This window comes from Sinocyclocheilus rhinocerous, unplaced genomic scaffold (assembly GCF_001515625.1).
Source record: "Sinocyclocheilus rhinocerous isolate Xijiao unplaced genomic scaffold, SAMN03320098_v1.1 scaffold1198, whole genome shotgun sequence".
NCBI classification, from domain to species: domain Eukaryota; kingdom Metazoa; phylum Chordata; class Actinopteri; order Cypriniformes; family Cyprinidae; genus Sinocyclocheilus; species Sinocyclocheilus rhinocerous.
The window spans coordinates 473,385-487,942 of NW_015649585.1; the positions used below are offsets into that span (position 1 = coordinate 473,385).

Sequence of the window (14,558 nt, forward strand, 5' to 3'; positions counted from 1 at the left end):
GACTTAAAGTTGCAATTACAACAAATAAAGTCGCAATTGTGAAATATACAGTTAGAGTACATTGCAAAACACAAAGACGCAATTGTAAAATGTAAAGGGAAATTGTGAGATATAAAGTAACAATTATTTGTACAAATTAATTTACAATGTGAAACACAAAGTCGTAATCGTGAGATATAAAGTTGCAATTGGGAAATGTAAAATAAAATAAAAGTAAGCAAATAAAGTCAGAATTGTGACATATACAGTTACAGTACATTGCAAAACACAAAGTCGCAAATGTGAGATATAAAATGACACTGCGAGACATAAAATCTAAATTAATACAAATAAAGTAACAATTGTGAAATATAAAGTTGCAATTGTAAACCACAAGTCGTAATTGCGAGATATAAAGTTGCAATTATGAAATATACAGTTAGATAGCAAAACACACTGCCAAAATTGTGACATATAAAGTGACATTACGGGATATAAAGTTACAGTTACTACAAATAAAGTCGCAATTGTGAAATATAAAGTTGCGATTGTAAACCACAAGTCGTAATTGCGAGATATAAAGTTGCAATTATGAAATATACAGTTAGATTGCAAAACACAATGCCAAAATTGTTACATATAAAGTGACATTACGGCATATAAAGTTACTGTTACTACAAATAAAGTCGCAATTGTGAAATATAAAGTTACAATTGTAAACCACAAGTCGTAATTGCGAGATATAAAGTTGCAATTATGAAATATACAGTTAGATAGCAAAACACACTGCCAAAATTGTGACATATAAAGTGACATTACGGGATATAAAGTTACAGTTACTACAAATAAAGTCGCAATTGTGAAATATAAAGTTACAATGCGAAACACATATACAGTTACAGTGCATGTGAAACAATGCTGAAATTGTAAGATATAAATGACATTGCGAGATACAAAGTCACAATTATTACTACAAATAAAGTTGCAATTGTAGTTACAGTGTTATAATTATAGTTAGTTATAGTTACATGTAGTTACAGTGTGAAACACAAAGTTGTAATTGTGAGATATAAAGTTGCAGTTGCGAAATATACAGTTACAATGCAAAAATTACATTGTGAGTTTTAGTCACAATTACTACAAATAATGTCACTGCGAGACAAAATCAGTTGTGAGATATAAAGTCACAATTACTAGAAAAAAAGTCGCAATTGGAAAATACATAGTTGCACTGTGAAACAGTCGCAATTGTGGGAATCACATAGTAAGATATGACGTCATATTGCAAGATATATTGTCACAATTGTGAGAAATAAGTCGCAATTATGAAAAAAATCAAAATGCAAGGTGTAAGTTATGTGAGATTTTTTTTAAATGAACATGCTAAACATGTTAGTTGCATGTTTTCTGTAAAGAAATGTCTTTATATTCTGTAAAGGATGTCTTTTTCATATGTCTTCCTCCAACCCTAAAGAATATATCTTTGTCAGATAGATGAATTAACGTTCATATCTGAGGTGTATCCCCTATAGCATGCTTTGATTTATGACTCTCTCAACACCTCTTCTCTCGCTTATTCCACATCCTCTCTTGAGTCCAGCCTGAGCCACAGGGGCATCAGCTTGACCTATTAATTTTAATAGAGGGTCATAGCCAGACATAGAATGAAAAAAGCAAGGAATAAAGTCTGAAAGAAAGCGAATAGGCTAAAAAAGATGGATTGAAACTGAATGGAGGATCCAATCAAGTTAGATCATTTTCCAGATGTTTCTTTTCTTCTACAGAGAATGTCTGCCTTGATTGTGTGTCGTTTTCATCTTTCAGTCGATATCCTTTTCCACTTTCGCAGTTCCCTTTTATTTTATCCCTATCAGCCTCTCTTTCTGAATTTTCAGACTATTTCTTCCCTCTCACCCCTTTTATTTCAAGCCTCTGATCAAGCTTTCCCCAACTCTTTTCTTCAGCTTTGTTCAGGTCTTGTGCTTGGTGACAGCTTGAAATTGCTTTCTTTTTTTCTCTTTGCTCCTCTTTTTCACCTCTCTGTTTCTTTTCTGATCTTTACTCTCTAACCTGATCGCCTCTATATGTCTAAGTAAAAGATAAACACAGTTTCCTCCATTGCTTGTAGATCTCGGATTCTGTGACTTGCATTTTAAAATGTGTGCTTTGTGACCTTAATTAAATTCATGGAAATGCAATATTACAGTGGCATTAAAGTCATACTTAAACAAGTAAACATGTCATTGCATTAGAAAAGCTCGAAATCAACCAGTTAACAAATATATGTGACCTTGCCTCTGAAAACCCAGCTAAAGTATTTTTTTTTTTTTTGTGATTTACTGTTTTCTACATAAAGTCATCCTTCATAATGTAAAGAACATTCTGTGAAAATGTAGCCTTGATATCTTTAATTGACTGAGTAAGACCATGTCATGGATTAAAATTAATGGTTGAAATAAAATTTTGATGCTTTTTATCTAGAGATTTTAAAACTTTAGCCTAGATTCCCAGACAGGGTCACATATGTTCGAACATTTTGCTAATGTTCCAATGAAATAAAAAAATAAAGTTATTTCAGAATGTTCTCTGAATGTGCAAAACATCTATTGTATAAACATGTTTTAATTTTGCAAACATTATGGAAATGTTGATTCTTAATAAACCAGTAGTAACATTTAAAAAATGTCAGCTGAACGTCTAACAAAAAGGCTAAAATGTTTCAAAAAACATTTCATGAATGATGTATAAAAAATGTTTCTGTGTTAATGTTTTGAGAACATTATTGAAGACCAGATAACCTTGAATGAATATTCTATTAACGCTACTGGAAGAATGTCTGTTTGTAAATGTAAAGGGGTCATATGGTGCGATTTAAATTTGTCCTTTCTCTTTGGAGTGTTACAAGCTCTTGGTGCATAAAGAAGATCTGTAAAGTTGCAAAGACTAAAGTCTCAAATCCAAAGAGATATTCTTTATAAAAGTTAAGAGTCAGCCACACCTACCTAAAACGGCTCGGATCACAATGACTGGATAGCTGGCCAATCACAGCACACCTCGCTTTTCAGACCGATGAGCTTTGTAAAATTCGACGCGTTTCAGAAAGGCGGGGCATAGAGGAGAAACAATAATGTACAGTATGTGGAAAATAATGTGTTTTTTGAACCTTAAACCGCATAAACACATTTCATTACACCAAATACACCAAATAATGTTCTTTTTAGCAGCATCATATGACCCCTTTAATAGAACCTTGACAATATTCTGAGAATATTCCCTGTTAGCTGCGAAGCGTATTACATCAAGCGGCATTCATTTTAATGAAAGAGAGAGAAAAATGTTTTTCATTATAAAACAACATACAGTATGCTGTTCAAAATGAGGACAGAAGATATTTGGACACTTTGTGGTTTTTAAATGTTAGTGGAACCTGCCTATACTGTAGTTAATTGGTTTAGCAACAAGATGAGCACTGCAACAATATTACAATATTAATATATACATTATTATAATATGATACTATATTTCAGAGCGTTGCATAATGAACAACAATATGTTTGAAACAATCTCTTTAAAACCCAGTGGACACCTTAAAGGCACCTCTACAGATATCACAGACATTTCAATCATTTAGTTAAGCATGACTTAAATAATAATAATAATACCCACTCATCAAACCTGATTGGCTTTTTGGCTTGATCTGGCCTTGAAACTGTATTAAAATAAAATATGCTTGCTTTGAAATCCGTGAAAATGACCCCACGTGTTGTGAGTGCTTTTTCTGCTTCTCACATTGCAAAATGATGCTGTTATGCTTTTCTAAAATGGGAGAACCTTGAAAAGTGGATAAATAACGTTTTTGTGTTTAACAATCAGGTTGAATTGAAAAAAAAAATGGTTGCAACAAGATGTCAGGAATCAAAACGTGAGAAGACTGGGTTGGGTTTAACATATTTCCCCATTAAACATTGTTAAACTGAATGTTTTCCTCTAATTAAAACCCAGTGGACAGATGTTTTACAACACATGAGGCATACCCTTCACTAAAAGATGAGAAAATCCATAAATTACCATCAAAATAGTTATTTATTTATCCATCCATGTGTGTGTGTCGCTCTGCAATGGTTTCTAAAATTTTAATTGACCAAAAAATTGCATTTCATTGACTGAGTCATATCTTGTCTTCATGATGTTTATTGCAGTCCAGTTCTGGATTTTTTTTTCTGTGTAATGATTAATCTCAAATTCTCGGCTATTCCGCAGAGGAAAGGACAGGAGATAAAAGAGAGGTAGACAGAGGTAGCAGGGGAGAGCAGAGGAGACAGGTTGCAGTATTTCTCTTCCCAACGACAGCACAGTCAATTAATCGGTGTCATTACTAATTCAAGAGAGTCTCAGGAAGTGATAGAGAATGAGTTTGGGGTGAACTCTATTTTCAGCTCTTCCCTATTTTTTAGAAAAATTGTAACTTGGTAGAAGCAGGTCACTATTCAGGAGGAGAATTTTTCAGTGTGTTTTAGAGTCACCTGAGGCAGAAATCCTGAAACACAAAGTACTTTTTTCAACTATACATACAATTACGGTTTTCTCTTTTAATACGCTTTAAAATGTAATTTATTTCTGTGATCAAAGCTGAATTTTCAGCATCATTACTCCAGTCTTCAGTGTCACGTGATCCTTCAGAAATCATCCTAATATGCTGATTTATTATCAGTGTTGGAAACTGTTTGCTGCTTAATATTTTTTTGGAACCTGTGGTACTTTTTTCAGGATTCTTTGATGAATCAAAAGTTAAAAAGAACAGCATTTATTCAAAATAGAAATCTTTTCTGACAATATAACAAAAACATAAAACAAAAATAAAAAATACTTTTGAAAAAAAACTTTTGAACAGAATTGTTTATTGTCACAAAAGATTTCTATTTTGAATAAATGCTGTTCTTTTTAACTTTTTTATATAATATTATTGGTCTTGTGGTCAAACAACTGACCAGTGTTTTTATAAAACATCATACGATTAGATCTTTGTTTATGTAAGCTGTTATATAAAGTCACAGGGGCCTTTGGACGTGATATAAGAAACAAACAATGATTTTCATTGCCTGGCAACTCATATATTGCCCTGGAAATTTAATTTATCCCATGTTAGCTTAAATATATTAATGAGAGTTTAGAGATAATGTTTGCTGGTGAACAGAATGACAGATCATCCTCAATCCATGTTATTCTGCTGTTTTCCACAGAGATCTCAAACTTGTTTGTCTTACACAGTTCACACCGTCCATATCAATTTCTCTTTCTGTCTTTATAAGTCTATCCACCAAAGCCGAACTGCCTCGCTCTCTCCTTTGATCTCTCTTCTTCACAGACATCAGGAAAAAATCACGTATTTGGTGTTTCACCAAAACAAAGAGACGTGAGTTCACAGACTGTTGGAAATCCAGTTCTTCTCAGACTCTGCTCTGTGTGTGTGTGTGTGTGTGTGTTGTGTGCAGCTCTGGTGAGCAGCAGGCTGTGGGTGATGGAGGGTCAGGTGTTTCAGAGGATCATGCAGAGGAACGGCCTCGCCGCTATCACACAGTCTCTGCATATCCTGCGCAGGTTAATGCCACCATTACCATACTCACATAGACCTTTACAAGACACACTTCTGTCCCTCTCAGATTATAAATAAATGAGGAAATATATTTTTATGTATGCATATTCTTGCCTTCAGCTTAGGTATTTTTTAAATAGCTTTTTGAAATGTATTTATTTATTTATATGATTGATTGATTGATTGATTGATTGAAAATTTGCACTGTTTATTTTTTTAATTTAAGTTAGGGCCATAACCACCACAGACACAGGGAACGACCACACTGTAATTTAAGAATCATTGTGGTATTCTTATAGATTTTTTTTGGTTTTGTATTTTCTGTTTATTTTAAATTTAGTTAAAGTTTTAATAAAAATATGTCTATATCGTGATTTTTTTTTTTCAGTTTTAATTATTTTAGTACATCAAATAAATCTTAATGAAAATGAGAAATGTTGCTTTGACAACTACTCTAGCTAAAATAAAAAGATAAAATAAGTGTATATATATATATATATATATAATTCAGATAAGTGATCAACAGGTTTTTCATTGGCTGATTCATAAACCTTTAATCCTAAACATGCGGTTATACCCCTTCAAATACAATAAAATGCAATTCATCAATTTTGACCCCAAAGCATCACATTCTTTTACTCCATCACATTAGATTTGAAATTTATACATATAATATAAATAAACAGCCATAGATGTCTTTGTCAACCCTGTTACATTCAAACTGTTTTGGGGTTTAATAATAGTAGGTTGTCAAAAATGGCTTAAAACGATCAATACATTATTCTTGTGCTTTGTGCCATGAACATTATTTGATCACTATGATATTTTCCTCTATAACAGAGCTGAAATATTGAGCTTGATGGATATAGATTAAGTGTGAACCTTCTGTACAGAAACGTTCATGTCATGACCTGAAAAAAGATGTCAGAAGGATCATACCAGTATTTCACGGAAAATGTCAAAGAACAACAGGTTTGAACAGAAAGTGCAGTTAACAACAATTAACAGTTAACAAATTCTGCACTTTTTCAAAAATGCTTAAAACATGTGGACAGTGAAAACGTGTTAATTTTAATAAATGCAACATCTAGATTGAATTCGGTTTTATTGATTCATATATTCAATAAAATGTAATTGTGATGAAAGTTTGTTTGCATTACAAATTAAGAATTAAAGGTATAAAAAATGTGTATTCTGTTAATCTTATAAGTAGTATTTTTTATATATATATAATTATGTGTCTAAAGTGTGTTTTAACATATTTCCACTTTGTTAGTTTACTGAAAAACATTCATTTAGCACTGCAGCTCAGATGTAATTTGCTGTGATTTACGCTGATAGTGATTGTAGCTGTCTGGTTTCCTGACTCTCGTTTGTCTGTGTGTGTTAGTGTGGCACTGCTCTGTGTGTTTCCAGAGGATGTTCTCGTGAAAGTGTCTGATTCACTGGAGGAGGTGCGTATGATTGAACATCATCATCATATTTCACTGCTGTACCTGATCAGCATATGATCAATAAACCTTTAACTTGAAGGTCAAAGCACTGCCTATAGCTTGATCAAATCCATTTTTAGTGTGTTTGCACCAGTTAATCACAACTCTAAAAAATATTGATATAAAAATTTACATTTTCAGTACATGCAATGTTTTTCTCTATATATACATCCATATACATCTTCGTCTTAGTCTCACTACAGTGATGGTGATTATATCATTCAAAATGGAAATCCAGGAGACAAACTGTACATTCTGAGTCAAGGCCAGGTGAGAAAGACATCTATCTATCTATCTATCTATCTATCTATCTATTAGGGATATGCCGGTATCAAATTCTCATGTTGCGATTAATTGCTAATGCTTTTATCACTGAAAATGGTAATCAAATAGAAGTCAGAAAGAACTTTATAGCCAAGTATTCATCCACATACAAGGAATTTGTTTTAGTGTCACAAGATTCCAGTACACAGAGACAACAACTACACATAGACAATAAAAATAAGATGAGAATAAAAATACACATATGTAAATATAAATAAACAAAAATAGAAAAATAAATAGAAAAATAAAATAAATTGTATGTACAGTTGTGCTATAGATAGAATAGAATAGGAATATAGTAGAATAAGATGTAGGGACTAGGATGGGTGGTAACAAATAAATATAAGGTTATTGCATATATTTTTATTGCACAATGGGGGAAAACATTTATAGTTTTTCTCATTCACTTTGGTGCATTTCTCAAATCATACTTAATATTTGCATAGAAGTATGTGCATTTCTCAAAACAATTTGTACAAACAGCACCACACAATGAATTACCTGTAAAAGCCTGTAACTTACTCAAAATCTTTAGTTCATCTCTCAAAAGTATATATGTCAATGAACATATCAGTGCCAGAATGAAAAGTCCTTGTGTCATTGTTCTCAAACAAGATAGTCAAAAATGCGTTGTCATGTTGTCAGTGCACTCTGTTAGTATTACCTGATGTAAACTATGGCAGCAGTTTGGATGAAAGTTACTGTATTGAAATGCACCTGCACAATTCATGGCAAATTTACAAAAAGACTAATAGAAATGTGTAGAAAATATGCTTGACAGTTTATGACAACTAGATGAACCATTTTGTATGTAATGACATATACGATGAACTAATGACTAGATGTTTTGAGGGGTAAGACTATTGCACAGAGAACTATATAATACATTTTAAGCATTAACATGACATTAGCAACTGATAATGTAGGAAACCACAGACAAATGTACATAATCAATTGCATGAATGTACCAAAGCAATCGCAACTTGTTCAAAAGAATGAGAAACTGCTTTTATGATGTGCACAAGTGACTAGATGATGTGGAGGCTGAACAAGCAGTTTTGAGAATTTCATTTCTGATCTGAGAAATGCACCAAAGCGACTTAGAAAAACTGTAACTGTTCATAAAGTAGACATATGACAACTAGTCTGTGTCAGAACAAATTCATCTTGATAATGTCCGATAACTTGAATGAATTCGGTTGAAGAGCTGTCAGCTGTTAAATTTAAGAACACAATTAGATAATACCACTTTAGGTCAACCAACCAATTACCAAGCAATGCTTCATTGTGTTCAGTCTGTGGTGTTAAAAGGTCACATTAGCAATTAAAGAAAAACACTTAAGCAAAACATGATCAGGTCAAAGTGTCTAAATAATTTTTCGTCCCAAATTTTACTGGTAGTCCACTGTATGAAGAATTTTTGGGTATAATATGTCCCAGTTTACTTTATTTTGCTATCCTCACTTACATAAATGAACTATAGTGTCCTGCACTTACTAGTAAAAAAAAATATCAAAAATTATATCTAGTGTCTGAATAATTTTTGGTTTGACTGTATATAATTTTTATTTAATTTTATTATGAAATAAGAGACAAAACTTGCTCAACTACGTTGGAAAAGAATTGTCAAAAAATTTGACTGCATAATTATTTGTTGTATGATAGATATAGAGATGATTGTAGTGCAGTAATAGCATAACAGTATGCATGCTTTCGTTCTTAGGTGGAAGTATTAAAGGAGAGTATGATGGTGTCCGTCCTCACCAGAGGGGATTGTTTTGGAGAGAGAGGGTAAGATTCAACCCTCACCAGCAGGGGGCGCCACTCTCCGAGATTTACCTCGCGGCTTATTACCTATCCAACACAAGAAATACGACCGGTGATATTTATGTAGGACCAGAGAAACTCACAACAACCATGCACATTAACAAAAGAGGAGCATATATAATTTTAGATGACTTATGTAATGTACTGTAGGTCGTGCACCATTTTTCTAACTTGCCCTGAAGCAAGAGAACTGCAAACATGTGCATGTTGAATGCTTTGTGGCTTCACTGAGGACCATTGAAATTCAAGTCAGAAGGTATCATGTATAACATTAACATCTCAGACCTGTGCCTTTGCTCTCCAGAGACGACGTGAGGTCGATGAGCGCTCTTGCCGCAGGCGATGTGACATGTCTGGTCATAGACAGAGAGTAAGTGTGCACCGTGAGGGATAAACCGACTTACATGCTATGGAAACAGCAAAGTGGGCAAAAAAACATAACTAATTCAAACTTACGCTGTAAAGCTGACCTTGGCTATATTCCACCGTCTATATCCAGGGTTTTCAAAAAAGTAACTGGAGGCTTGGACGATGCCAGAAAAAATCCGAGCAACAAGGCCAGATCGGAGTAAGACTTAAAAGTCTGTGTATTTGACATTATTCACTGAAATAAATGAAGCATCACCAGTGTGATGTTAATGAAGGGCATCTCTATATAACAAACAGGGCAGATGAAGATGGGTCTGCGTTTGGTGAAACGTCTCTCAGCAGTTTTCAGATGCTGTGTAATCTTGGAGAAGGACAGTGCGGTCACACTCAGCTCGTGAGTTCTGTACAATGTGTATTATTAATTAGCCCTGCAGTTTATGCTTGTTTTGATGAAAAAAATAAAAGTTCCATGTAGTAATTATAATTCAGCCAAAGTTTTTTGTCATTAGGTCCGTTTGAAGAGTGACTCCAACTGTAAGTTTGCATTGAAGACCATTAGAAAACAGGCGATACAGAGCCCAGGCCAAAGAGAGAGGATACTCGCAGAGAAACACATCCTGATGGATCTCCAAAGTCTGTTTATAGTAAGGTCAGAACATACACCAGGGCAGGGGTGTCCAATTCTCTTCTCAAGTTTCTCGTGAAGTCTGAAGACCTTGATTTCCTTTTGAAAAAGGGAAGTATGGCAGCTGGTTTGAGTTGGTTTAAGCTGGTCCTTAGTTGGTCCCGAGCTGGTTTGCTCGCAGGTGCAGGGCTGCAGTTTTTTTTTCTGTCTTTGGAGAAAGTTCTTAATGTTTCATTACAGTTACATTATCAGTGTGTTTCTGAGTTCTAAAACACCAGCACATAGAGTAAATGGTTTCTGAAGAACTAGGTTCTTTATGGAATGATGTGTGAAACCAGTGACATCAGGCAATAAAACCCTTTTTGCATTTAATTGAAACCTTTTTAAGTAGTTGCATTCCTTATTAGACTCCTTTAACCATAGGTACACTACTGTGCAAGCTCAAAGGTTTGGGGTTAGTGTTTTTCAAAAGTCTCTATTTTGCTTGCCAAGGCTGCACTATTATGATTTTTTTTTTTCCAAAAATACAAAAATGTTAAATATGATGAATTTAAAATAGCTGTTTTCTATGTAAATATATTTTACATTTATTTCTGTGATCAAGGCTGAATTTTCAGCATCATTACTCGTCTTCGGTGTAATGAGGAGGAAGCTATGAGGATTTTTTTTTTCAGGATTTTTTGATAAATATAATATTCAACATTTTTATGACATTTGTTGAAGGACATAGGTTGGCATAAAACTGATAACAAACGACAGTTGTGAAACAAATGTATGTGTAGTGATTGAAAGTAAAAAAAATAAAACTTCAAATCAAAAATAAATAACAGCATGTAATTCCCAAAATACAGATATTGCCCGTTCATATCAGCCTGTCAATTAATTGCCAATGAAATGTCATTTTTTAATGTTTCAATAGCAATGTTGTGTTTTGCTGTAACATTCAAAGTTTTATATGTCTGGTCAGGTTGCATTGTACCTATAAAGATGATCGGTGCCTGTATATGCTGATGGAGGCTTGTGAAGGTGGAGATCTGTGGAATTTACTGAGAGAGAGGTACATACAGTCTCAGTATCTCAGCGTACACACAGTGATATATGCACACAATTATTCTCAACTGATTCGGTTTAGTGATTTGTAAATCACTTAACTCTAAGGAAGGACGTTCGTGCACAGTAAATTTTGCAGTGTTAAATTAACTCTATAAGAGTTGAATTTAACACTCGGCCCGAGTGTATTTGGTCCCACTCAGAATTGGTGATAAATTGACTCTTGTCATAGTGTTACATTTTCAGTCAGAAATTAACTCTATTTTGAGTAAAAAATTAACTGCTCAACACTGAATAGTGTTACCAGAGTTTAACACTAGGGGAAATTAACTCTGTTCTGTGTTACCACAATTTAACTCTGCAGGAAAATTTACTCTGATTAGTGTTAATATTTCACTTATGTAGAGTTCATTTACATTTATAATAGTGAAAAATTATCTAATTTTAAAACCCAATTGGTGTTTTAAAAACAGAATAGAAAACAAGATCAACGACGTCACATTTAAAACATTTATTAAAAAATGTTGTCAGGCTCAAGAAACATACACATACATGCACAAAAATACATCACGTCTGCATGAAATGACAATACATCATTATATTCAGTACAGAACCTGTTGAACCTACTAGCTAAGCAGCCTTGCTCTTAACCTCAGCGATACAAGGACCTTCACTTTGCCAACATCTTTGTTGTACACAGTGGTCTGAATGAAAATGTACATCTTGTGTAGAATAGTGTTATAAGTGGTGCCAAAAACAAAGTGTGCCTTAAGAAGTTTGTTCACCAAAAAATAGAATTATCGTTAATTACTCCCTCTTATGTCATTCCATTGCTATAAGACTATGGATGAATGATTTAATGAAATCTGACAAGACTTTTATCCTTTCATTGACAGCCTATACAACTAAAACTTTCAAGGCCCAGAAAGGTGTTAAAGACATATTAAAAGAGCTTACCTTTTGGCGCAAGGCAAAAGAAAATGGCGAAGAGAGAACTTTTGCTCTGGTCTTCGGGGATGGCTTGAGGGGCGGAGCTTAACGGAGTAAATTTAACAATGCAGAATTCAACTCCGATCATTTTCACCAACACTAGGGGGCATTTTTCACTATTTGTTGTTAAGTTAACTCCTTAAGAGTAAATGGAGTGTAACACTGCTTAATTAACACTGTCAATTTTACTGTGTGCTGAGTAACTCTGACATTTTAAGGAATTTTTATAACCTAATCAATAGAAGCTGATAGTATTTAGCTAAAAATGTACAAAAATAAAACCCGTAAAGACTCGATGCTACAGTGAACACATCTTATGAACTGAACTAAACTGACAATGGCTGACTAATATGTGGTTTGCTGTTTCAGGGGGTCACTGGAAGAAGATGCCGTTCGCTTCTATGCAGCGTGTGTGCTGGAAGCTCTTAGTGCACTACACGCCAAAGACATTGTTCACAGAGACCTGAAACCTGAAAACGTGCTCCTGGACCAGCGAGGATATGCTAAACTGGTGCAGAATAGATACAAATTCAACCATGTTTAAAGTTAAACCAGATGGCAGCCTGTAACCACTTGTTTGTGATGATTCATTTTGGGTAATTTTAACTATTCTAACACTTCAGCTGTGTTTCTCTCTATCTCTCTCTATCTAACAGACAGGGTTTGGTTGTGCTAAGAAGCTGGGCTCTTTGCACAGAGCCTGGTCGTTCTGTGGATCTGTGGGTTATCAGCCTCCAGAGGTCATTCTGCATCAAGGTCACGGTCTGTCCGCAGATCTCTGGGCTCTAGGGATGTTGCTGTATGAATTGCTCAATGGCAGGTGAGGGTTTTTTTCTACATCTTGTAGCAATTCTTTTGTGATTTTGCAAAGGCAGTACTGCCGATAGACTCGTACAGTGTATTACAGTAGGCATATATGCATCAAGTAATATTCTGGCTTGTTTCAAATAAAAGGAACAAAAAAGAGCTTGCACACTATTTTCCGAGGACAAAAATCCAACAAAATTCAGTGCTCAGAGCAAAAAGGTGACATTTTTGGGTTTCCCCTTCATCAGTGACCAGTTAATATATTTAGAATGGAAGCTTAGCAGGTGGGTTGCACTACAAATAAATGTTTAAAAAGTATAACCAATAAAGAAATTCTGTCATAATTCTGTCAGATTTAATTTAGGTTTGTAATCACATATAAACATTGATTATATAGCACATTAAAAATGGGGCAAACCAATGCACTTTGTTCTTGCATGACAAGCAAGCACAGCTGAGCTTCTTTTTGCCATATGTTGTTACCACTTACCAGCTTTGATCAACAAGCCATGTGCATTTAGTTATTGTGCAAATTGTAGACAGTTGTACTTACTAATTTGCACATATGTGCCACAACACAATTTACAATTTGCCTAAATCAATAAGAAATTCAAATCTGATGTGAACAAGAAGCTAAGTGTTCAGACATCTGAACTTATTGTTTTGAGAGAGAGAAAAAAATAAAGCCAAAATTGAGTCGAAGCAGTTGAGAAAAACTGTAACAACTCTATGAACTTCAGATTTTTAAAACCTTCATCTTGCCTGCTAGGCCTTTATTGCTTGTGCATTACTATAACAGTGGTTTTTATTTATTTATTTAAATGTTCAATTTAATTTCCAGTCCCCTGTTCTCTGGCTCGGAGCAGCTGAAGGTTTATACAGCATCTCTGAAGGGAATAGATGAGCTAGAGTTCCCAAAAACCATCAGCAGGACTGCAGCACATCTCATCAAGAGCCTCTGCAGGTACAAATAGAGTTTTTCCTCACAGTGTCTGTTTCCTATATGAGAAAAAAAACATGGTGAGAAAAGCAAGTGAAACGTCTGTCACTCCTTTTCTAGAGAGTTAAATAGACACACACAAACACACACACACACACACACTCAGACAGACAGACAGAGACAGACAGAGATAGATAGATAGATTTCCTATATGAAAAAACATGGTGAGAAAAGCAAGTGAAACGTCTGTCACTCCTTTTCTAGAGAGTTAAATAGACACACACACACACACACACACACACACACTCAGACAGACAGACAGACAGATAGATAGATAGATAGATAGATAGTGTGAGCAGCAGAGCTACGCTGTGAGGTTTGTATGTCTGCTATCATCTGTCACCCATTTACAGGCTCAACCCCTCAGAGAGACTGGGCCAGAGGAACGGGGTCAAGGACATCTGCAAACACATGTAAGACCTGTTTGTGTGTGCGCTTCATCAAATATATTTGTACAGAAGGAAGAGCCGGGACTGGTGTGCGTGTGTGTGTGGGGGGGGG

At 34.5% G+C, this 14,558-nt stretch overlaps 1 protein-coding gene across 1 annotated transcript in view; it reads left to right on the plus strand.

Annotated features, from left to right (window-relative positions):
• The window catches only part of prkg1l (protein kinase cGMP-dependent 1, like), a 28,340-nt gene that overhangs the window by 12,192 nt on the left and 1,590 nt on the right, over positions 1 to 14,558 (plus strand). The window contains exons 6-18 of the mRNA XM_016515695.1: positions 5,472 to 5,577; positions 6,963 to 7,026; positions 7,258 to 7,335; positions 9,113 to 9,180; positions 9,521 to 9,586; positions 9,716 to 9,784; positions 9,883 to 9,979; positions 10,095 to 10,234; positions 11,178 to 11,267; positions 12,620 to 12,761; positions 12,907 to 13,070; positions 13,899 to 14,021; positions 14,411 to 14,470. Of these exons, the coding sequence (XP_016371181.1) occupies positions 5,472 to 5,577; positions 6,963 to 7,026; positions 7,258 to 7,335; positions 9,113 to 9,180; positions 9,521 to 9,586; positions 9,716 to 9,784; positions 9,883 to 9,979; positions 10,095 to 10,234; positions 11,178 to 11,267; positions 12,620 to 12,761; positions 12,907 to 13,070; positions 13,899 to 14,021; positions 14,411 to 14,470 (1,267 nt within the window). The remainder of the gene's footprint in view (positions 1 to 5,471; positions 5,578 to 6,962; positions 7,027 to 7,257; positions 7,336 to 9,112; positions 9,181 to 9,520; positions 9,587 to 9,715; positions 9,785 to 9,882; positions 9,980 to 10,094; positions 10,235 to 11,177; positions 11,268 to 12,619; positions 12,762 to 12,906; positions 13,071 to 13,898; positions 14,022 to 14,410; positions 14,471 to 14,558) is intronic.